This window comes from Trachemys scripta, chromosome 7 (assembly GCF_013100865.1).
Source record: "Trachemys scripta elegans isolate TJP31775 chromosome 7, CAS_Tse_1.0, whole genome shotgun sequence".
NCBI lineage: Eukaryota > Metazoa > Chordata > Testudines > Emydidae > Trachemys > Trachemys scripta.
Genome location: NC_048304.1, coordinates 28,046,429 through 28,069,779, shown reverse-complemented (window position 1 = coordinate 28,069,779; position 23,351 = coordinate 28,046,429). Strand labels below are relative to the sequence as shown.

General features: G+C 41.6%; 1 protein-coding gene across 1 annotated transcript in view; it reads right to left on the bottom strand.

The window, feature by feature from the left end:
* Positions 1 to 23,351, bottom strand: part of DCP1A (decapping mRNA 1A) — a 51,465-nt gene that overhangs the window by 8,866 nt on the left and 19,248 nt on the right. Inside the window, exons 5-6 of the mRNA XM_034776449.1 lie at positions 19,533 to 19,671; positions 14,642 to 14,764 (exon numbers count right to left, since the gene is read on the bottom strand). Coding sequence (XP_034632340.1) covers positions 14,642 to 14,764; positions 19,533 to 19,671 — 262 coding nt within the window. The remainder of the gene's footprint in view (positions 1 to 14,641; positions 14,765 to 19,532; positions 19,672 to 23,351) is intronic.

Here is a 23,351-nt window from a genome sequence, read left to right as displayed (position 1 = left end):
GGCTCATACTTCGTCTTTTTGGATAGAATAATTTATACCAGATATTCAACTAATTGAATGATACCAACTTTCACCACATGATCTTGAAGCTTTTTAAGTAGGTGGTAGTATAAGAACAAAGGCAGTTTCAGGATCCATGAGTTTGGGTACAGGAGGGGGCTCCGGGCTGGGACAGGGGGTGTGGGGTCTGGGAGGAAGCTCTGGGCTGAGGTTTGGGGTGCAGGAGGGGGTGTGAGGTGCAGGCTCCATCCAGGAGGCGCTTAGCACAGGCGGCTCCCGGCTGGTGGTGCAGCGGGGCGCCATGGCCCCACACTGCTCCCGGAAGCAGCTGGCTGCTGGCATATCTCTGCATGCGACCCCCGGGGGGTGGGGAGCAGCGGGTCTCCGTGCGCTGCCCGTGCCTGTAAGCACCGCCCCTGCAGCTCCCATTGGCCGGGAACTGGCCAATGGGAGCTGTGGGGATGGTGCTAGGGGCAGGGGCATCGTGCAGGGCTGCGTCACCGCCCCCCTTCCCCCAGGGGGCAGCAGAAACATGCCAGCAGCCAGCTGCTTCTGGGAGTGGCGTGGGATCACGGCAGGCAGACAGCCTCTGAGAGCCGCTGCGCTGTCGGACTTTCCCAGAGATCGCTATCGACTGGCCAAGGCTCCAGGTTTGACTAGTGGATTGCGATCCATGGGTTGGTGACCACTCATCTACTTTCATATGCCATTACCGGCAGCAACAAAGTTGACAGTGTAACATCTTAAAAGGTTTCTGTAGTAAATAAACAAACCTTTTTTGGTAAACAAAAAAGATATGAAAGGCCTAAACATGCAAGTGGTATCCATTCCAAAGGGACCTCGTGTGGGTACATTTAGTAAGTTTTCCTATATATTTTATTATTTTTAAATAAAACAAGACAATTACACAAACTAAAAACACACCACTATTAGTGTTAGCATTACGTATTACTTTGATCACTTATAATTTTGTAATTCACTTTGGAAGAAACAGACTGCATCTGTTCAGATGAATTTTACAATATAAATTTCAGACATTGCAAAAATTGAAAGTCATCAATAAATAAATGGATTAAAAGGTGGGAGGGGGAGATGGGGGAAGCAGAAGGGTTACAACAATAAGATTAAGCAGTTAGTCAGTAAGGCATATACACATCTTGATGGTTCTATTAGATTTTTTTTTTTTTAAACAAACTCTTCTTGTAGGTAACATGACAGATGTTGTGACAAGTGAACTCTTGGAATTTCAAAGTATAGCTCGATACTTAAAAAAAAAATCTGGTTTATGTACCTCTGAGTTATAACCTGAGTGCTATTAACTTCAGTTTTTCTCTATATACTTTTTAAAAGAATGTTCACTGGAGAACAAAATATTCTGAAGGTAATTAAATATCTTGTACAAAATTAATGTGACAAGTGTCTTCTTGTTTAAATCAAAGAACCCTGGAACAGCAAGCTTAGGCCCACCTAGATTACGCTGCATGACTGGCTTGTCATAACACTTCTTACTATCTTAAGGGATTTCCTATATTTAAAATTTTGCTTTGCTACTTTTAAACATGATAATGTTAAAATACAATACAAGTTGTTTTATATTAGCAAAAAAGGAAGAGCATGGTCAATTACCAGTTATAGTATAATTTGTTTTCATTCTCCAGTGCAACACACATGGAAAATATTGTACTCTCTATTGATTTTATTTTCCATTTGGCAAACGTTTTAACTTTGTGTGCTTCTAATAGAAAATGGCTGCCTTTTAATTACTTTAAAAGCAACTGAAAAGCTAAGGATTCTTCACACTGGAGAAAAAGTAGCAGGGAGATTAACAGGGCATTCAGAGTGATGAAGGTTATAGGGAAAATAAATCAAGTCACACATTCTCAGCTGTTCTACGAAAGGAAACCAAAAAGGAACCTAAAATTAAAGTGCAGCTTAGTCAGAACAAAGAAAAGGATGGGTGTGGTCGTGTCTTCTAAAAAGTGAATCCAAAATAGGGCAAAAAGTACATTTGGGAATTAGATGGACTGCATAGTTGGGACCTATCAGCCTAGTCAGTGTTACTTTTAATACATGCAAGAAAAAAATTACAAAAAGATTACTACTGTCACTTGGCCCAAGTGCATCATTTGGGGGGAGGGGGAAAAGGACTACGTTGCCTAAATCAACAGAAAGACTGATAAGAGCATTTTTCCCTCTGGCTGAGGAAACACATAAGGAATTCATAATTCCACCAGACAATGCCCTGCTAGCAGCACCCAGAAATTCAAATCTAGGACTGTTAGCAAGATCATGCCAGCTGACATCACATGTTTCTCTGATAGGGTAACAAGCCTTGTGGATGGGGGGAAGCGGTAGATGTGGTATATCTTGACTTCAGTAAGGCTTTTGATACTGTCTTGCATGTCCTTCTCATAAACAAACTAGAGAAATGCAACCTAGATGGAGCCACAATAAGGTGGGTGCATAACTAGTTGGAAAACTGTTTCCAGAGAATAGTTATCAGTGGGTAACAGTCATGCTGGAAGGGCATAATGAGTGAGGTCCCACAGAGATCAGTTCTCGGACTGCTTCTGTTCAATATCTTCATCAATGATTTAGATAATGGCATAGAGAGTACACCTATAAAGTTTGCAGATGATACCAAGCTGGGAGGGGTTGCAAGTGCTTTGAAGGATAGGATTATAATTCAAAATGATCTGGACAAACTGAAGAAATGGTCTGAAGTAAATAGGATGAAATTCAATAGGGACAAATGCAACGTACTTCTCTTAGAAACAATCAGTTGCATACATACAAAATGGTAAATGCTGCCTAGGCAGGAGTACTGTGGAAAGGGATCTGGGGGTCATAGTGGACCATAAGCTAAATATGAGTCAACAGTGTAACACTGTTGCAAAAAAAGCAAACATCATTCTGGGATGTCTTAACAGGAGTGTTGTAAGCAAGACACGAGAAGTAATTCTTCCGCTCTACTCTGCACTGATTAGGCCTCAATTGGAGTATTGTGTCCAGTTCTGAGCGCCACATTTCAAGAAAGATGTGGACAAATTGGAGAAAGTCCAGAGAAGAGCAACAAAAATGATTAAAGCTCTACAAAACATGACCTATGTGGGAAGACTGAAAAAACGGAGTTTGTTTAGTCTGGAAAAGAGAAAACTGAGAGGGGACATGATAACAGTTTTCAAGTACATAAAAGATTGTTACAAGGAGGGGGGAGAAAAAATGTTCTTCTTAAGGTCTGAGGATAGAACAAGAAGCAATGGGCTTAAACTGCCGAAAGGAAGAGTTAGGCTGGACATTAGGAAAAACATCCTGTCAGGGTGGTTAAGCACTGGAATAAATTGCCTAGAGAGCGTGTGGCATCTCCATCATTGGAGGTTTTTAAGAGCATGTTAGACAAACAACTGTCAGGGATGATCTAGATAATACTTAGTCCTGCCATGAGTGCAGGGGGGACTGGATTAGATGACCTCTTGAGGTCCCTTCCTGTCCTCTGATTCTATGAAGTGGCACCTAGGTTCCAAACCACAGGGCTTTAGAAATCAAGTCAACAGCCTGAAATATATCAGCAAAGAGTCCTGTGGCACCTTATAGACTAACAGACGTATTGGAGCATGAGCTTTCGTGGGTGAATACCCACTTCGTCGGATGCACGCAGTGGAAATTTCCAGGAGGTATAAATATGCAAGCAAGAGTGAGTCAGGCTAGAGATAACGAGGTTAGTTCAATCAGGGAGGATGAGGCCCTTTTCTAGCAGTTGAGATGTGAACACCAAGGGAGGGGAAACTGCTTTTGTAGTTGGCTAGCCATTCACAGTCTTTGTTTAATCCTGAGCTGATGGTGTCAAATTTGCAGATGAACTGAAGCTCAGCAGTTTCTCTTTGAAGTCTGGTCCTGAAGTTCTTTTGCTGCAGGATGGCTACCTTTAAATCTGCTATTGTGTGTCCAGGGAGACTGAAGTGTTCTCCTACAGGTTTTTGTATATTGCCATTCCCAATATCTGATTTGTGTCCATTTATCCTTTTACGTGAACTGCTATAGAAATGGCCTCTGGAGACTCCAAACAACCGAGCACCTCAAAGGAGTCCGGCTCTTGTCCAATCAATCCAAGTTGCCGGCCAGTGCATTCTACCCTCACCCCCTGAACTTGGCAGTGTATGCAAAATGTTGATATGTGAAATTTTATACATCTAATTTGGATGATGAAAATTTTTTCAGCTGCTGTCGCATAAAACAAATGGATAAAGTTGAATAATGGCTTCAATGGATTTCTTGTTAGGTATTTTTATTATGGATTAATCTCATGCAGAGAGTTATACTTTATAATGTAATGTGTGAAAGTTTGAAGTGAAATAGTGTGCTAGTTAAGAATCTGAAAAAAGCACTGGAATCTTGGCTAAGATGTTAAAGAAGAGCAAGCTTTTCACTTTGCATTTCCATCCAAATAAGATTATTTTAGAAGCTTTTTCAAAATTATTCATTTACACAGTAGGAGGAGGTGCACTCATCTATATGGAGTTTTTACCAATGCCTCCATGATGAAGAGAATGATAGAATAACACTGTCACAATCAGAGTCCAGACATCCCAAGGGCAGAACAAGGCATCTGAACCCCAAAGAATGAGCAGTCGATTCAACTGATTGTATGCAGTGTTACTGTGTATAAAAATATGTCAAGTAAGGTCTTTTATGAAAGTTTGTAATGTTCTAAACTTAATCATCATTATGTGACATGTATATAGATTGTGGTCATGAATTTATGTATTTGTGTATATGGAAAACTGTGCTCATAATCTGTGGTGCAGCTTCACCTCCATCTCACACCAGGGTTGTAGGCAGTCAGGCAGGGAGGGACTGCCTCCCCAATCTGACAAGACTAGGGGCACGTCTACACTTAAAACACTGCATTGGTGCAGCTGCACTGCTGTAGCGCTTTAATGAAAACACTCTACGCTCCTATCAGCATAGTTAATCCACCTCCCCGAGAGGCAGTATCTATATTGGCGGGAGACGCTCTCCTGCTGACAAAGCACTGTCTACACAGTGGTTGGGTTGGTACAGTAACTCCTCACTTAACGTCGTCCCGGCTAATGTTGTTTTGTTGTTATGTTGCTGATCAATTAGAGAACATACTCGTTTAAAGTTGTGCTATGCTCCCTTATAACATGGTAATAGGTAACCGTTATGCTCTTCTTGATACAGGAGAGAAGGAATCACCCCCTACAGCAGAGGAGGAGAAGTCTCGTACCCCTAAGGCTGGGAGGTCTGCTGCCACCACTGCGAATAGGGAACGTAGGGTAGTGGTGGTTGGAGACTCTCTTCTGAGGGGGATGGAGGCACCCATCTGTCGCCCTGACAATTCATCTTGAGAGGTATGGTGGCTGCCGGGGGCCCGTATTTGAGACCCCGTATCCGAAACCTTACGGAGGCATTGTCGAGGATTATCCAGCCCTCTGACTACTACCGCATGCTACTCATCCATGTGGGCACAAATGATACTGCAAGGTGTGACACTGAGTGGATCAAGAGTGACTACAGGGCTCTGGGAGTACGGGTGAAGGAGTCTGGAGCGCAGGTGGTGTTCTCTTCCATCCTTCCTGTCAATGGTAGGAGCCCGGGCAGAGACAGGTCATCGTGGCAGTGAATGCCTGGCTGCGAAGATGATGTCGCTAGGAGGGCTTTGGCTTCCTCAACCACGGGATGCTATTACAGGAAGGACTGCTAGGCAGAGATGGCATTCACCTTTCGAGGAGGGGAAAGACCCTATTTGGACACAGACTGGCTAACCTGGAAGGCTTTAAACTAGGTGCGATGGGGACAGGTGAGCAAAGCCCACAGGTAAGTGGAGAACATGGAGACCTGGAAGATGGGTTGGAAATAGGAGGGAGCGTGGGCTATAATGGCAGAGGGAAAGGAGGCTCAAGGCAAAATTGGGAGGCAAGATCAAATCAGAATCTTAGATGCCTAAATACAAATGCGAGAAGTATGGGTAATAAGCAGGAAGAACTGGAAGTGCTAATAAATAAGTACAACTATGACATTGCTGGGATCACCGAAAATTGGTGGGATAATACACGATTGGAATGTTGGTGTTGATGGGTACACCTTGCTCAGGAAGGATAGACAGGGGAAAAAGGGAGGAGGTGTTGTCTTGTATATTAAAAATGTACACACTTGGACTGAAGTGGAGATGGACATAAGAGACGGAAGTGTTGAGAGTCTCTGGGTTAGGCTAAAAGGGGTAAAAAGCAAGGGTGATGTCATGCTACTACAGGCCACCTAACCAGGTGGAAGAGGTGGATGAGGCTTTTTTTAAACAACTAACAAAATCATCCAAAGCCCAAGATCTGGTGGTGATGGGGGACTTCAACTATCCAGATATATGTTGGGAAAATAACACCGTAGGGCATAGACTATCCAATAAGTTCTTGGACTGCATTGCAGACAACTTTTTATTTCAGAAGGTTGAAAAAGCTACTGGGGGGAAGTTGTTCTAGATTTGATTTTAACAAATAGGGAGGAACTCGTTGAGAATTTGAAAGTGGAAGGTAGCTTGGGTGAAAGTGATTATGAAATAATAGAGTTCACAATTCTAAGGAAGGGTAGAAGGGAGTACAGCAAAATAGAGACAATGGATTTCAGGAAGGTGGATTTTGGTAAGCTCAGAGAGCTGATAAGTAAGGTCCCATAGGAATCAAGACTGAGGGGAAAAACGACTGAGGAGAGTTGGCAGTTTTTCAAAGGGATACTATTAAAGGCCCAAAAGCAAGCTCTTCCACTGGGTAGGAAAGATAGAAAATGTGGCAAAACGAGATCTTGCATGATCTAAAAAATAAAAAGGAGTCATATAAAAATAGAAACTAGGACAAATTACAAAGGATGAATACAGGCAAAAGCCCAGGAATGCAGGGGCAAGATTAGAAAGGCAAAGGCACAAAATGAGCTCAAACTAGCTACGGGAATAAAGGAAAACAAGAAGACTTTTTATCAATACATTAGAAGCAAGAGGAAGACAAAAGACAGGGTAGGCCCACTGCTCAGTGAGGAAGGAGAAACAGTAACAGAAAACTTGGAAATGGCAGAGATGCTTAATGACTTCTTTGTTTCGGTCTTCACCAAGAAGTCTGAAGGAATGCCTAACATAGTGAATGCTAATGGGAAGGGGGTAGGTTTAGAAGAGAAAATAAAAAAAGAACAAGTTAAAAATCACTTAGAAAAGTTAGATGCCTGCAAGTCACCAGGGCCTGATGAAATGCATCCTAGAATACTCAAGGAGCTAACAAAGGAGGTATCTGAGCCTCTAGCTATTATCTTTGGAAAATCATGGGAGACAGGAGAGATTCCAGAAGACTGGAAAAGGGCAAACATAGTGCCCATCTACAAAAAGGGAAATAAAAACAACCCAGGAAACTACAAACCAGTTAGTTTAACTTCTGTGCCAGGGAAGATAATGGAGCAAGTAATTAAGGAAATCATCTGCAAACACTTGGAAGGTGGTAAGGTGATAGCGAATAGCCAGCATGGATTTGTAAAGAACAAATCATGTCAAACTAATCTGATAGTTTTCTTTGAAAGGATAACGAGTCTTGTGGATAAGGGAGAAGTGGTGGATGTGGTATACCTAGACTTTAGTAAGGCATTTGATACGGTCTCGCATGATATTCTTATTGATAAACTAGGCAAATACAACTTAGATGGGGCTACTATAAGGTGGGTGCATAACTGGCTGGATAACCCTACTCAGAGAGTAGTTATTAATGGTTCCCAATCCTGCTGGAAAGGTATAACGAGTGGAGTTCCGCCAGGGGTCTGTTTTGGGACCGGCTCTGTTCAATATCTTCATCAACGACTGATATTGGCATAGAAAGTACGCTTATTAAGTTTGCAGATGATACCAAACTGGGAGGGATTGCAACTGCTTTGGAGGATAGGGTCAAAATTCAAAATGATCTGGACAAATTGGAGAAATGGTCTGAGGTAAACAGGATGAAGTTTAACAAAGACAAATGCAAAGTGCTCCACTTAGGAAGGAACAATAAGTTTCACACATACAGAATGGGAAGAGGCTGTCTAGGAAGGAGTACGGCAGAAAGGGATCTAGGGGTTATAGTGAACCACAAGCTAAATATGAGTCAACAGTGTGATGCTGTTGCAAAAGAAGCAAACATGATTCTGGGATGCATTAACAGATGTGTTGTGAGCAAGACACGAGAAGTCATTCTTCCGCTCTACTCTGCGCTGGTTAGGCCTCAGCTGCAGTATTGTGTCCAGTTCTGGGCACCGCATTTCAAGAAAGATGTGGAGAAATTGGAGAGGGTCCAGAGAAGAGCAACAAGAATGATTAAAGGTCTAGAGAACATGACTTATGAAGGAAGGCTGAAAGAACTGGGTTTGTTTAGTTTGGGGAAGACTGAGAGGGGACATGATAGCAGTTTTCAGGTATCTAAAAGGGTGTCATAAGGAGCTGGGAGAAAACGTGTTCATCTTAGCCTCTAAGGATAGAGCAAGAAGCAATGGGCTTAAACTGCAGCAAGGGAGGTTTAGGTTGGACATTAGGAAAAAGTTCCTAACTGTCAGGGTGGTTAAACATTGGAATAAACTGCCTAGGGAGGTTGTGGAATCTCCATCTTTGGAGATATTTAAGAGTAGGTTAGATAAATGTCTATCAGGATGGTCTAGACAGTATTTGGTCCTGCCATAAGGGCAGGGGACTGGACTCGATGACCTCTCGAGGTTCCTTCCAGTCCTAGTGTCTATGAATCTATGAAAATAAAATAAAAAAAAACGTTTGGCAGCCACCTGCTTTGTCCACTGCTTGCATTGGAGCTAGCTGGTGGGGGCTTGGACCCAGGGTGGACTGGCAGCCCCCCCATCAGCTCCCCACTCTCCTAAGTTCCCTGTGCCGCAACCATCTGGCAGGCTATCAATTGCCAGGCAGTCCAGCTATCCCTCCCCCATTGCCGTGTGCTGCTCCTGCCCCCTGCCTTGGAACTGTTCCCAGGAGCCTCCTGCTTGCTGTGCGGGGTGTGCATGTGTGTGTGTGTGTGTGTGGAAAGAGGGGTGCTAATGTCAGGGTGTCCCCTTGCCCCCGCTCCCCATCTCCACAGAGTGGGGAGCGGGGACATGACAGGGCTCAGGACCGAGGAAGCTTGCTGGCAGCAGCTGCTGTCTCAACTTGCTGATCTACTTAAAAAGGCAGTGTACTTAGAGTGGGGTCAGCGTACTTAAAGGGGCAATGCGCATCTCTCTCACTCACTCACACACATGGTATATGTCTCTGCCTCTCTCTGCCATGTTGTCTCCCCTCCCTCCATTCATGCTGCCCTGTAGAGTGTGAGGCTACATTAATAATGTGTTAACCCTTGAGGGCTCAGCCGAATGCTAGTTCATCATTTTGGAGTAACGCATTCCTTGGGAAATATCCCACCCTCTGACTTCACCACCTCAACCAAGCTTCACTGCTGTGTACAGTATTTAATTGTTTGTTTAAAATGTATACTGTGTATGTGTATAGATAGATAAACAGTCAGTCTTTTGTCTGGTGAAAAAAATTTCCCTGGAACCTAACCCACCCTATTTACATTAATTCTTATGGGGGAATTGGATTTGCTTAACATTGTTTCGCTTAAAGCAGCATTTTCAGGAACACAGCTATAACATTAAGCGAGGAGTTACTATATAACTACATTGCTCAGGGGTGTGGATTTTTCACACCCCTGAATGACAATTATACTGATATAGGTCTGTAGCGTAGACCAGACCTAGCTCCAAGCACCTAGCATTGTACAACCAGGAAAAGACAAAAAGTGAGTCTTTAGATTTAACACAGACATCCCAGCTAGAGTTTCCCCACCCTGAATAACCAGGAGTCACCAAGCCAGGAGACAGAGAGAACGAAAAAGAGCAAAAGCCCTTTTAAAAAGGAGGCTTGAAACTGAGGTGGTCTTCCAGAAAGAAAGGGACAGTCACTTGGCAGGTGCTCTCCATGAAATGCTGGATCCCCTCTATGGCAGGGGGTCTACTGGGAAACTGTTCAAAAGGCAATAGGTAACTTGTATTAGAAAAGGGATTTGATTTAATTTGAACGTGTAAAGCCTGAGGTTGGGTCTTTATGTTTATTTTCTGGGTAACCTGTATGTTTGTTTCCCTTTACTATTTCATTTTTGAATCTGTGGTTTTTCTATTTAATAAACGTTTGGTTTATTTTTACCCCAAGGAGGTCTCTGTTGTGCAAACTGTGTGGAGTGTATGCGCCAAAATAAGCTAGTGTCTGAGTGGCAGATTTCATGCCTTTGGTGATGACAAATCAGAAAGGATGAACCAGAAAGGAAAAAATCCACATGTCTGGGAGTTAAGAACTCAGGATGGATGGATTTGGGGAGACCTCACACTGGAAGCAGTGTTGGTGTCACCTTGCAAAAAGTAACTAGGCTGGTGGAGGCCAGGGTGAAACCTTGTGCTTGTGGTCTAGCTACTGGAGTCACGGCTCTGAACCAAAGCTTCGCAGCATAAAGGCACCCAAGGTTACGAGGCAGAAGACAACAGAACCCCTTACTGGTATGGGTCATCCCCAAAATGTCACATACACCATGTTTCCTTCTCTTCTCTAAGAAAGAGAACATTATTTCTGTGATTCTCCCAGCCAATTCTACAACACAAGTCCTAAAGATTATCCTGAATCAGCCTGCCATGTGACAACCCAAATCATTCTTTACTAGGTCATCAGGCCAGCCTAATAAGAGATTTTAAATATTTGTAAAATTATATTAGCTGAAAAGGTTAGTTCCGAATACAACTCTATCCCGATATAACACTGTTCTCGAGAGCCAAAAAAATCTTACCATGTTATAGGTGAAACCGCGTTATATCGAACTTGCTTTGATCCGCCGGAGTGCTGTTTTACCGCATTATATCCGAATTAGTGTTATATTGGGTCACGTTATAACAGGGTAAAGGTGTATGTTTTCATTCACTTGGGAGACATTCAAGAGACAACCGTTGAGAGCCCTATCTATCCTTGGGTTCACTCTGCCTTCTAGACTGCATGAGTCCCAAGATGATGAGAGTGAGGGCTGGACAGTAGGCCGTTCTGTTCAGGATACCACTTGGTCTCCAGCACTATCCCACTGCATGGCTCAGAGTTTAAGAGCTGCTCATTGGGCAAGGAATTCCTCCTGTAAGTGAGTTCCCCACCTCTTGTATATTTTTCTCTCTATTCTGAGGCCTGTCCTCTGAGCTGGGTTCAGGAAGGGTTTAATTAAGTGGAGTAAGGGGAGAAGAAGGATAAGACCAGTCCCTTTAAATATGAAAAGCTCACAAGTCTTTCCTGAGCGATACTCTACAGTCCTCAAATACTGGGTCATGGCAGAGGAAGGAGCTCCTGTCTAAGTGTAGGTGACTGTAACCTTCTCCATCCACATCCATCACCTCAAATGCTGATGGAGCAGACTCTCACCTCCACTTTGGGGTTGGGGACGTTTCCCTGGCTGAGATGGGTTTCAGAGATGTCAACAAGATAGTAGGGTCTCTCATTGGGCTATGTAATCCCTTTGTACTTCTTCCCCTTGGTTGAACAACAAGCCAATCCGGCCACCAAATTTATTAGGGTCTGAGTCCTCTCCACAGTAGCATGCTCAGTGCATCTCCTGAAGCCACTTCAAAGAGCCCAACTGCCATACATGGCAGGGGGATGAGAGGGCAGGTTTAATAAAATGCAAGAGGCCAAAATTGGCATTATGGAGAGAATGAAAGAGATCCTTGAAAGAGACAGGACTCTTCAATGGCACAGAGCTAAACTCCTGTGGGCCAATAGCTGCAGAGCTAAATCCAAATTGTATAGAATTCCAACTGAGCAAAGGCTTTTTAGAGTGCTTAGATCAATTAATCTGAAAGGTTTGTTTTCATAGTCAGTAATTTATTTTAGAAGTTACCTAGTTCCGTTGATTTGTTGGAACACTCCACATAACTGATTTCCTTGCTTAATTGCTGAGATACAGAGCTTTGGAGGAACTTCAAAGTACTTCAGGGCAGGTAGATTTTTTTTAAACCACCTGTCAGAAGTATTTCTTTGTTGTGGATTAACAAATGTTATATAGATAAATTACACAAGTTTGTTTTTCTTTTGTTTTGAGGTGGGGTTTTTATTGGAGGGAGTGTAGTATGAACTTTTAAAATAGGTAATATTTTGAACACAATTTTTTAAAGACTTTTTTATCTTATCCTTTAAAGCTGGGGTGGGGAACCTTTTTTCTATCGGGGACCACTGACCCACCAAAAAAAAAAAAAAAAACAGTCACAGCCCTCTCACAACCCCGTGGGGAGTGCAGTGGCTTGGAGCTTCCCTTAGGCTCCAGGGTGGAGCCAGAAATGAGGGGTTCAGGGTGTGGGAGGGGGTTCCGGGCTCGGGGCTTTGGAGTGTGGGAGTGGGCTCAGGGTGGGGGTGCAGGCTCTGGGAGGGGGTTGGGATGGAGGCTCCAGCTGGGCGTCGCTTACCTCAGGTGGCTCCCGATTGGCAGCGGGGCTAAGGCAGGCCCTCCCCCTACCCTGGCCCCATGCTGCTCCCAGAAGCTGCCACAATATGGCCACGTAGCTTTGTGCAGTGCATGCTGTCCGCCCCCGCAGGCACCGCCCCGCAGCTTCCATTGTCTGCAGTTCCCGGCCAATGGGAGCTGCGGGGTGGCGCCTGTGGGCAGGGGTAGTGCACATGGACTCAGACCTTTCTTGATTGCCTCTGCACTTCGGGGTTGCAGGGGCAGCCGACTGACCAGCCTGGCACCTAGCTTCCCCCCGCAGCGGGGTGAGCTGGCACCTGCGGCTCCAGCCCTGTGGGGGGCGCCAAAGCTCTGGGCTTCTGACCCGTGGTGAGGAGACTTGCTGCGGGCCAGATGAAATTAAGGAGGGGACTGGAATTTCCCCACCCCTGCTTTAAAGTACAAAAAACCTGGCCCTTCTGAATTTTTCGTTTAATTGAAAATGATTTTACTCATTGGAGATGGAGCTGTTCCTTACTCTCCCTTCGTTTGTGCAGATGCTTCTCTAGATTAATAAAGGGAAAAAAAATCAAGCTTGCTCACGTACTGTTGATTGCATCTGTACCTCTATTTAGTTACTTATAGTGATTTCCACCACCGACACTAGAACTGGTTGTAATTTTTTATGTAATAACTAGACTAAAGGTTTCTAAAATCGCTGATATATAAATCTTTTAATAGTTCAGTTTAAAAGGTTTTATTAAAGTGAGTCTAAAAATATATCTAATCTCAACTTCTCTATAAAAACCCCCTTTTCCCCAAGAATTATTGTTACAGGGCAATTTGCATATGTGTTTGCTTCTGGATTTATTTTGTAAATATTAAGCTGCCTTCCTAATTGCAGTCATTCCTCCGAAGATGTCAAACTACAGACATCTTTATATTTCATTTACAAATTTAAAAATGCAAAAAAAGAATAATTGTTTTTTTGTGTTTTGCATGAAGATATGTCGGAATACAACCATATCAGGGAATTTAAACCAGCCAATTATTAAGCCAAATCGCTAAAGGTCATTTTCTGAAGCTAAGGATTACCTAATGCTTAAACATTACATTTTTGCCTCCACTAGGTGGCATTGTTAGTAGGCACAACTTATTGATGTATTGTGTGGCATCTAATTACAGCATTAGAACTGTTTTAACTGAATCTTCTCTAAAGTAGGAAGCTGTATGACTTCCTTGTGGGGTCATTGCCTATGAGCAAATTTAGTCAGTTATTTATTTTCTGACAATATCCATGCTACAAAATGCCCAGTGATGCTGCTTACCAATCAGAAAAGAAACCTGTTTTGAACCATGGAAAACTTCTGTTAGAGAGAAACTGCAAATTAAGCAATACATTTACAGTAGGATATTTTGCACAGTTTAAAACTCTATTGGTAGGAGCAACAATGGATCACTCACATAGACAAAGCTCTGACCAGCTGTTGGTTTTTAAGCAGGTCTTCTAACCCTGTTCAGAGCAGGTCTAGCAGACACACTACTTAAAATGCTAGTAACCACAAATCCCTTGGTTCAGATCCTTAGCCTGTGTAAACTATCATACCTCCACTGATTTCAAGGAAGCTGTGATCATTTATATCAGTTCAAGAACTACCCTCTTGTCTACACTAGCACTATTACCAATGGAAATAAAACAGCAGTAATAATGGTGGGGAATTTTTAGGAAAAGTTTCCGAATATAGAAAAGAGATTAAATTTTCAAAAGCATCTAAGTTACTTAGGAACTTGAGTCCCATTGACTTTCAACGAGACTGAATTTCCTAAATGTTCACGCCTCTACTGAAAATGGGATCAAGGCTCCTAAATCACTTAGATGCCTTTGAAAATTTTACTCAAAGCCAAAAGGTCAGACAAAAAAGGCCATAACATATACCAGGAAGAAGTGAGAAAGGATACAGGAGACAGATCTCTAACAGTCATTGGGTTTAGGAACACACGCATCTTGGCAATTCATTTTTTTTTTTAACTGAATTGTAAACAAACACACTTTTTGTGCTGCAGAAGTACCGCAAAAAAATCTCACTTGTGCAGAACATGCTGTATTTCTATTACTGATGATAAATATTAGTAAAGGATTGTCACTTTGTTTGGGTTTGGATTGAACATACCTGGTCTTGCATTTGTAACATTGAAGATGTTTGTTCTGAAGTCTCCATGCTTTCTGTCTTCGTGGGATTCTCATTGTGCTGCATTCCAGAACTTGATATAATACTTAAGTCACTGATCTGAGTCTAAAAAAGAAAACATTTACATAAATACATCTGTTTTCTATCCTTACCCCAGCAGCACAATTGCTATAATTCAGTCTGCACTTCCTTTTCCACTCTCATATATACAGAATGTAGATCTTGTTGATTTTTATAAGTTTTAAATATAATGAGACAATGACATTCACAACATTAAATCTACCCGCTGTGCTCACTATTATTTTGTTGTTCTCTTACTGGGAAATTTACAGGACTTCAGTTTAATATTTTTTTCCCACTTAATAGAAACATGTTCAATTTATTAAAAAAAGGTGCCAATCATGTAAACTACGGACACTAGCCGTAAACAATAAAATCTGCTAACTTCATTCCTGCAAGAATTTACACCACATAAAAAATTATTCTTCAAGGATTTGTACATGTTCATTCACTGGAAAAAGGACTAGTTATCTATCAGAGGGGTAGCTGTGTTAGTCTGAATCTGTAAAAAGCAACGGAGGGTCCTATGGCACCTTTAAGACTAACAGAAGTATTGGGAGCATAAGCTTTCAGATGCATCTGAAGAAGTGAGGTTCTTACCCACGAAAGCTTATGCTCCCAATACTTCTGTTAGTTATCTATGTTATCTCTATTGTAGTTATTTAATTGTGCCAGTGCATTAATGGAGGAACAAATCAACACTTGTAAAATACAAGGCAAGGAGAGCACAGAAAATCAGGAAATTAGTTGAGACTACAGATCCCATGTTGTTTAGAGATGTTAGATAGTGTATTACAGTTGGGACACTTAAGATAATAAGGCAACTTCATGATTCAAGTGGCTTTTCACTTGAGTATTGTTTATGATGCATTTATTTAAAAAACTGGAATTGATGCAACTTACTATAAGAACTTCAGCCTATATAGCACCTACGATATCTCTAAACACCAGCATCATCAAGTGATGTCAGCACAAAGCAGGGGAATGGCTCTTGTTACTTAACTGCTACAGCTGCAAAGCCAGCAAATGGCATCTTACAGTTCATTTGGGGGTTTTCTGAAAGGGCTATGAGGCTGTGATTTTTTGTTTTTAAGATTTCTCAGTGATTCCTCTTGGAGGAGAGCAGACCCAAGAGGTTGATAAATACATCTATTTGGGCCAGGAAGTCAACATGTGTCACGACCAGAAAGGCGAACTATCACGCAGAAAAAAAGCTGGATGGTGCGCATTCAATGACATCAAGGACATCCTCCAAGGAAAGATCGGCAAAACAACTTGTGCGAATCTTTTCGACTCGACCGTGCTTCCAGAGATGTTATATGACAGCGAAACATGGTCACTGACAAAGATTGAAGAACATCAACTGTCTGTCACACACAGGGTGATGGAACAAACATTTTTGGGCATTTTGCTCTGCGATGACATCCCAAACGAAATAATTAGGCAGCAGTCTGGAGTGTGAAATGTTATTGTTGAAAGCAGGCTCAGCAAAATGCGGTAGGCGGGTCACGTGGCCCGTCTCAGCGACAACAGATGGACCGCAGCTATATCCGAGTGGTATCCGCGAGAACAGAAACGGCCACGCAGTCAGCCTCAAAGAGGTGGGATGATTTCCTAACAAGGAGATATGGACAAGCATGGCGAAGGATGGCCAGAGCAAGAGAAGACTGGAAGGTGTGTTGTGATCGCCTCAGTTTCAACTCATGAAGGACCGACAGTCTACGCACGCAATGACTGAGCAATAGATTTAGGAATAAAACAAAGACTACATATTTAGATTCCAGGAGATTTCTCCCCAACTCGTATTAGCTTTTAACATTTAAGTAGTAACATACATTAGACCTAAAGTCCCCGACTGTTTTGTGGCTTACAAATAAGATTTAGAAATGTGGCTTTTTTTCCACCTTGACCAAGGGATTGGCTATAATACACTTCATTATCTTCCAGAATCATGGGGGGAGGGAACAAAGCAAAACAAACCCCAACCAACAAAAAGCATCCACCCACTTGATACAAAAATCTCAGAATTCATTCATTTTCACATATGGACTTGATGTAGAGTGTACTTGGGAGGATTAAACTTATTTAGAATCCTAGATTAAATCACTCGGGCCTTTATAAATCTCTTTTTTGCTCTCCCTCTGTCCCCTTCTCATGCTGACTCTCTGCCAATCTCATGTGGGCTGCACACAAGGATTACTGTATGATCCATCTGGAATGTACTAGGCAGATAAGTACTTTCTGCTCTTAAATACTGAAATACAAATTCATGTGTAATTATCAACTTGAGTGCACCAGAATAATTTGTAAAGAAATAAGACTGCATTGTCTCCCAAGAAACGCTCTTCTTTATAGCAAATATGTTTACTTAAATTACACAGCATCAGTGTAGAAATACATGGACAAAAGAATAAAAAGAAAGACTCTATAATTAAATAATGGCAGACATGTCAATCTATGCCACAAGAGGTTTCCTTCTAAAACTAATGTGGTCATTCTTTTATTAATACCACATCTTGAACTAGCATTGCTCAATTTTGCTTATCTGGTAAAATTTGACACAAACAAATATACTAGAGTGGAAAGCCAGGGGATTATCCTTGGCTCTGATTCACTTTAGAGCTTGACACAAAATCAAAGAAAGCACTGAAACTAACACTAATTACTATTTTAAAAGATTTTTTTTAATAGTCACAACTAATATCTGAGAGAATGTCACTTAGCAAATTAAATAAAAGATAACATCCATAAGTATGTATGTTTATAGAGAAGTTTATAAAAATTGCAAACATGCAATTGGCAAAAGCAAATTTGATATCAGATTGGCTGATAATTGTAAAAGGAGAGACTGGTTTTATACATACATACATACATACATACATGTCAACCCCTATATTATTCTGAAATGCTGTTTCTAAATACATCAGAGGTTTTTAGTTTTTTTAATTTAATGGCAGCAAGTCATTTCAGGCTGTACAACATGCCTAAATCACAGTTCGGAGGTAGGTGAAGGTCCTTGGTCTTTTGCCTCATGATTCAACACCCCTTGAAGTATTTAAATTTGGACCTGTAATGTACATCCTATCATGATTCATGTCTCAATCAATCCATCTCCTCCAGTGAATTTCAGTAAGGGGAAAAAATGCAGTCTGAAATACAGTGCAGAACATGTACAAAACAGAATCTCTTGAGAATGTGTATTACAAAAAATTAAACATTTATGAATATATTTAATACAAAAGACTTCTTCAGTGCTCATTTCTCCTGAACTGCTCCATGATATATCTTTGTTACCAAAGACTACAAATACTGTCAAAGAGATAAGACAGCGGATTAACTTGCCGGCAAGTTAAAGAAGTATGGGCTGGATGAATGGACTATAAGGTGGACAGAAAGCTGTCTAGATCGTTGGGCTCAACGGGTAGTGATCAATGGCTCCATGTCTAGTTGGCAGCCAGTATCAAATTTGTAGATGACACTAAACTGGAGGAGTGGTAGATATGCTGGAGGGTAGGGATAGGATACAGAGGGACCTAGACAAATTAGAGGATTGGGCCAAAAGAAATCTGATGAGGTTCAACAAGGATAAGTGCAGAGTCCTGCACTTAGGACGGAAGAATCCCGTGCACTGCTATAGACTAGGGTCCGAATGGCTAGGCAGCAGTTCTGCAGAAGAGGACCTAGGGGTTACAGTGGACGAGAAGCTGGATATGAATATGTCCTTGTTGCCAAGAAGGCTAATGGCATTTTGGGCTGTATAAGTAGGGGCATTGCCAGCAGACTGAGGGATGTGATCATTCCCCTCTATTCGACATTGGTGAGGCCTCATCTGGAGTACTGTGTCCAGTTTTGGGCCCCACACTACAAGAAGGATGTGGAAAAATTGGAAAGAGTTCAGCGGAGGGCAACAAAAATGATTAGGGGGTGGAGCACATGACTTATGAGGAGAGGCTGAGGGAACTGGGATTGTTTAGTCTGCAGAAGAGAAGAATGAGAGGGGGATTCGATAGTTGCTTTCAACTACCTGAAAGGGGGTTCCAAAGAGGATGGATCTAGACTGTTCTCAGTGGTAGCAGATGACAGAACAAGGAGTAATGGTCTCAAGTTGCAGTGGGCGAGGCTTAGGTTGGATATTAGGAAAAACTTTTTCACTAGGAGGGTGGTGAAGCACTGGAATGGGTTACCTAGGGAGGTGGTGGAATCTCCTTCCTTGAGGTTTTTAAGGTCAGGCTTGACAAAGCCCTGGCTGGGATGATTTAGTTGGGGATTGGTCCTGCTTTGAGCAGGGGAATGGACTAGATGATCTCCTGAGGTCCCTTCCAACCTGATATTCTATAATTCTAATACTGTATCGTGTGTTTAATCACTTTTATCTCAATTTCAGAAAAGACAACAAAATCAGAATATTACAACTTTAATTTTTATTTCCTAATGTCCAGTTTTAAAATTATATGTGAAATACTAGATCTTAAAAAAAATATAGTGTACTCCTCTGGTGGGAACCTCAATCTACAATTTAATACAAGTGTTACTTAAGCATCTCACTTTAGAACTGCTATTGTAAGAAAAAAGGAACCTCAAGAAGTGAATGCAATTAACTTGAAATGTAAAGAATTACTGAAGAAATCTGATACAGGTTATAATGCTTATGTACAAAACTGCCCGACTACGCTCTGATCCAACTCTCACTGAAGGCAAAGGCAAAGCTCCATTTGATTTCAATGAGATCTACCTTAGGTCTTTAATCAGATGTACTTGGACTAGTTTTACATTACTAATATAGATAATCCTCCCTCCCCACAAGTTTCCTTACTCGTTCATATTCATCCTTGGCTTTGCTAAGCATTTCCAGGATATCAATGGGTTTGTTTTCACTGCAACCGTTAGTTCTGCTGGGACTCTTTCTGTCATGTAAAACTTGCTGCGATCTTTGAGCTTCTTGTTGTACTACTCTATAATGGGGAAGAGAAGAGGGAAAAGAAATTGGATTTCAAAGAAATTTTATTTGGAAAGAATCTGTCATATAGAATGCAGCAGTAAATGGATACACTACCATTTATGAAGACATTTTGTACTGTGTGAATAAAAAGCTAATACATCAATTGATCAGAGCTATGCATTTGCGACCAAATCTGTACAGTCCATCTGACAGTTTGACTATTTTACTATTACCATCCAACCCAGACTGCACTAGTCTGTGTCCCACAAAATTTTTCTGCAATATGAACTGCCTCTGCATTACAATAAAATAAATTTGTAGATACCTAAACATGGATTATACAAAGAACACATGAATTGCATTGTAAACGGAGTAGCATGGTTCCTCGGTCTTCACTGACTAATGCACAGCCTCTCCATTTTTGGCCACATCATCTACCAAAATAAAATGTGTGCCTGGCTACACTTAGGGTATGTCTACACTACAATTGAAAACCTGCAGCTGGCTTATGCCAGCTGATTTGGGCTCATGGGGCTTGGACTAAGGAGCTGTTTAATATCGGTGTAGATGTTCAGGCATGGGCTGGAACCGGGGCTGTAAGACCCGAGAGGTGGGAGAGTCTCAAAGCTCAGGTTCGTGCACACCGCAATTAAACTGCCACACAGCCTGAGTCCGAGTCAGTTAGCATGGGCATCCAACTGCAGCATAGACATACCCTTAAGGATCTGGCCTGCTGTGAAAACACATGCACTGGGGAAGGCAGCTGGCTGCCACTGGATGGCCTCATTATAAAGACTCTTCAGCGCCAGAGATATAAGAGCAGGCTGCCACCAACTTCCCCTCTAGCCTCTGGAGAAAAGAGTGAGCTCCTGGTTTCCTTCAGACCTCCTTGCAGTTCTCCCACTCACTGCTTCTTGCAGCTGTAGAGGAGATGTCCTCCTATGACCCACTACTTCTCACTTCCCTGCTAGCCTTGCAAACATCTGCAATCTTCAATTTTAAAACAGGATGTAGGGGACTGAGGGGCATGATATGCAACCATGAAGTGACTCCACTAAAATGTTATCCTAGTAATTTTATAACAGCAATATTATTTGAGAGACAAGGTGGGTGAGGTAATATCTTTTGTTGGACCAACTTCTGTTGGGGAGAGAGATACATGGAGCTCTGTATAAGCTCGAAAGCTTGTCTCTCTCCCCAAACAGTTGGTACAATAAAAGATATTACTTCACCCACTTTGTCTCTCTAACATCCTGGGATCAACACTGCTACAATACCACTGCATTCAGCAATATTATTAACATAATACTGTAAAATCTTCATATCAATTTTTAGCAGCAATAACTACTTCAGTGCATGACACCGACTGGGTTTACTGGCCTTGAGCCCTCAATGCTTCCTAGCCAGTCATTAATCCCCAGTAAACCTACCCCTCAATATTTTTTTTTGCTTAAACACAGGGGGGGGGGGAAGACATGTTAAGGGTCAGACATAAAGGCAAGTGAGCTACTGAAGTTAAGGCTACCATAGATCAATATTTTTTTAAAAAGATATGACACGAGTTCGTTCACTAGGTGATGTATTTTTAGAGAGAGATGCGATAACTGCCTTGGCCTGAGCAGCCCTCTTAGGAGGATTACAAGATATATGTAACAAAGGAAAGTTATAGGAAAGCTGCTCCGTCTGAAACAGTTTTCACGGGATTATAGCAGGAATATTCAAATAGTTGTTTTTCTGTGTCATTGAGGACAACAACTAGTGTGTTACATTGACTAACCAGCTCATTTGAAGAACTGCTGCTGTTCTCAAAAATTATCATCTGGGATTTATATTTATAATTTAAAAGGTTGTACAACTGGTATTAGGCTGTGAAAGACTGTACCAAGAAAATGTGTTTACTGCATGTAGGAATGGAAGCAAATATGATGTCAAACACTGAGCTGGGGCATTACTGACTACCAGGAGGAAAAGCAGGCCTATTAGAAGAAAGATTCTCCTACATATATTTTGGTAATCAGCAACAATTAGAAGGGAAATCGAGTTTATAGCATTAAACTATAAAAAAAAAAAAAACCCACAACAATCACCCCCCCAAAACTTTCATCTGAAACATTTCAGCATCCAAGATTCACTAGAGCTGTATTTACATAATGAAATCTTTAGTGGGAAGGCTAAATTCAAGCAACATAATACTTTAACTCTGCAACCACTGCCATAAAGCAGCTCTGTACACGTATGCATTAGTACTGGTATAGCTGGTTCTTCATCACACCATTAGCCCTTTCACAGCCCGCTCTCCTATCTCCCTATCTAAGGGAGTGCAGGTGCAAGAAGAGAAGGCACATGGCGAATGCATTTCAGTGATGTGAGGAGAGTAAACGTGGCATACATTTTCACTCTCAATAGTTCATAAGACATAGCTATACAAATACATTACTTCAGAGAATAAATTGTAAACGCAACACCTTTTAAAAGCCTTTTTTAAAGTCTGCATTAATAAAGTCTTTCAAGAAAAACAAGCATTGTAGACAGGGTAGAGCTTAGGAGCTGGCATGTCACTTCAGAAATCTTATGCTGTGTAACTAATGGCTGATGGGAAAGCCAAAAGGTGCCATCATAACAATCACAGAAAATGTCAATCATTCAACCCTTCAGTTTTTTTCAGGTCATAAAGGGTTCCAGGATAAGTTAACTCTTTCTGCTGATTTTACAGAGTGTCCAGTAAGTATGCTATTTATGTATACCTTTTTAATTCTTATTTTTAAAAAGAAAGCTTAAAAATCTGAAAAGTTTTCCCTGGAAGGTTTATCAGTTAAGCTAATTTGTTTCACTTGATTTTGGAAAAGCTCTTTCAAAGTAAGGTTAGACATTACAGCTGGCTATACAGTTCAAGGAAAGAGGCAGAAGAACACAGTTTCTTTCCCAGTTTGTTACCCAAGGCAGCTTTATACCCATTTAATTGTACAGGTACACAAAAACTGCCCATTTAATTGCTGGATTGCCTTACATTTCATTAGTTATATTGCATTTAAATTTCTCCCCATTAGCAGACATACATTCACTAAAAGGCATAATATGGATGCCAACCCCTAGTTTTATATATTTGTTCTGCCAGATATTTTCTAAGTGTTATAACATTTGCTGATTTGGATGATACAATTTCTATGTCCAAGACAGCATATGACAGCATGTTTAGTTCTAGAACCCTACATGGAGATACAGAGCTAGTCAGCTGACCTCTCTGGCAACCAGAGCAGATGGATTTCAGTAGCTTCAAACTCAGGAGGAAGTGGAGAGTCAGACAAAAGTAGAGCTAAGTAATGAATCAACAAGTCTTGCAGGAAAAAGGAATAAGAACAGCCAAGTCACATAAGTTAATAAAAGGAGACGTCAGGGTGAACCTTGGACAGTAACACTGCCTAAGCGCACTGTGTTGAGGGCAAAGAGAAGATTCAGATCATCTGATTTCATACTGGCAGCTAGAGCTGGTTGGGAGTTTTCAGACTGAACATTTTTCTGTCAGAAAAAGCCCATTGGTCAAAAGCTAAACATTTTATAGAGACACGTCAATTTCTACTAATTTTCATTTTTGAAAAAACACCACATGAAACATTTTGATAATATGGAAGCATTCTGCTGTGAAATGTTTGGAACGTTGTTTCAATCAGTTTGTTTTGAAATGACTGTTTAGAA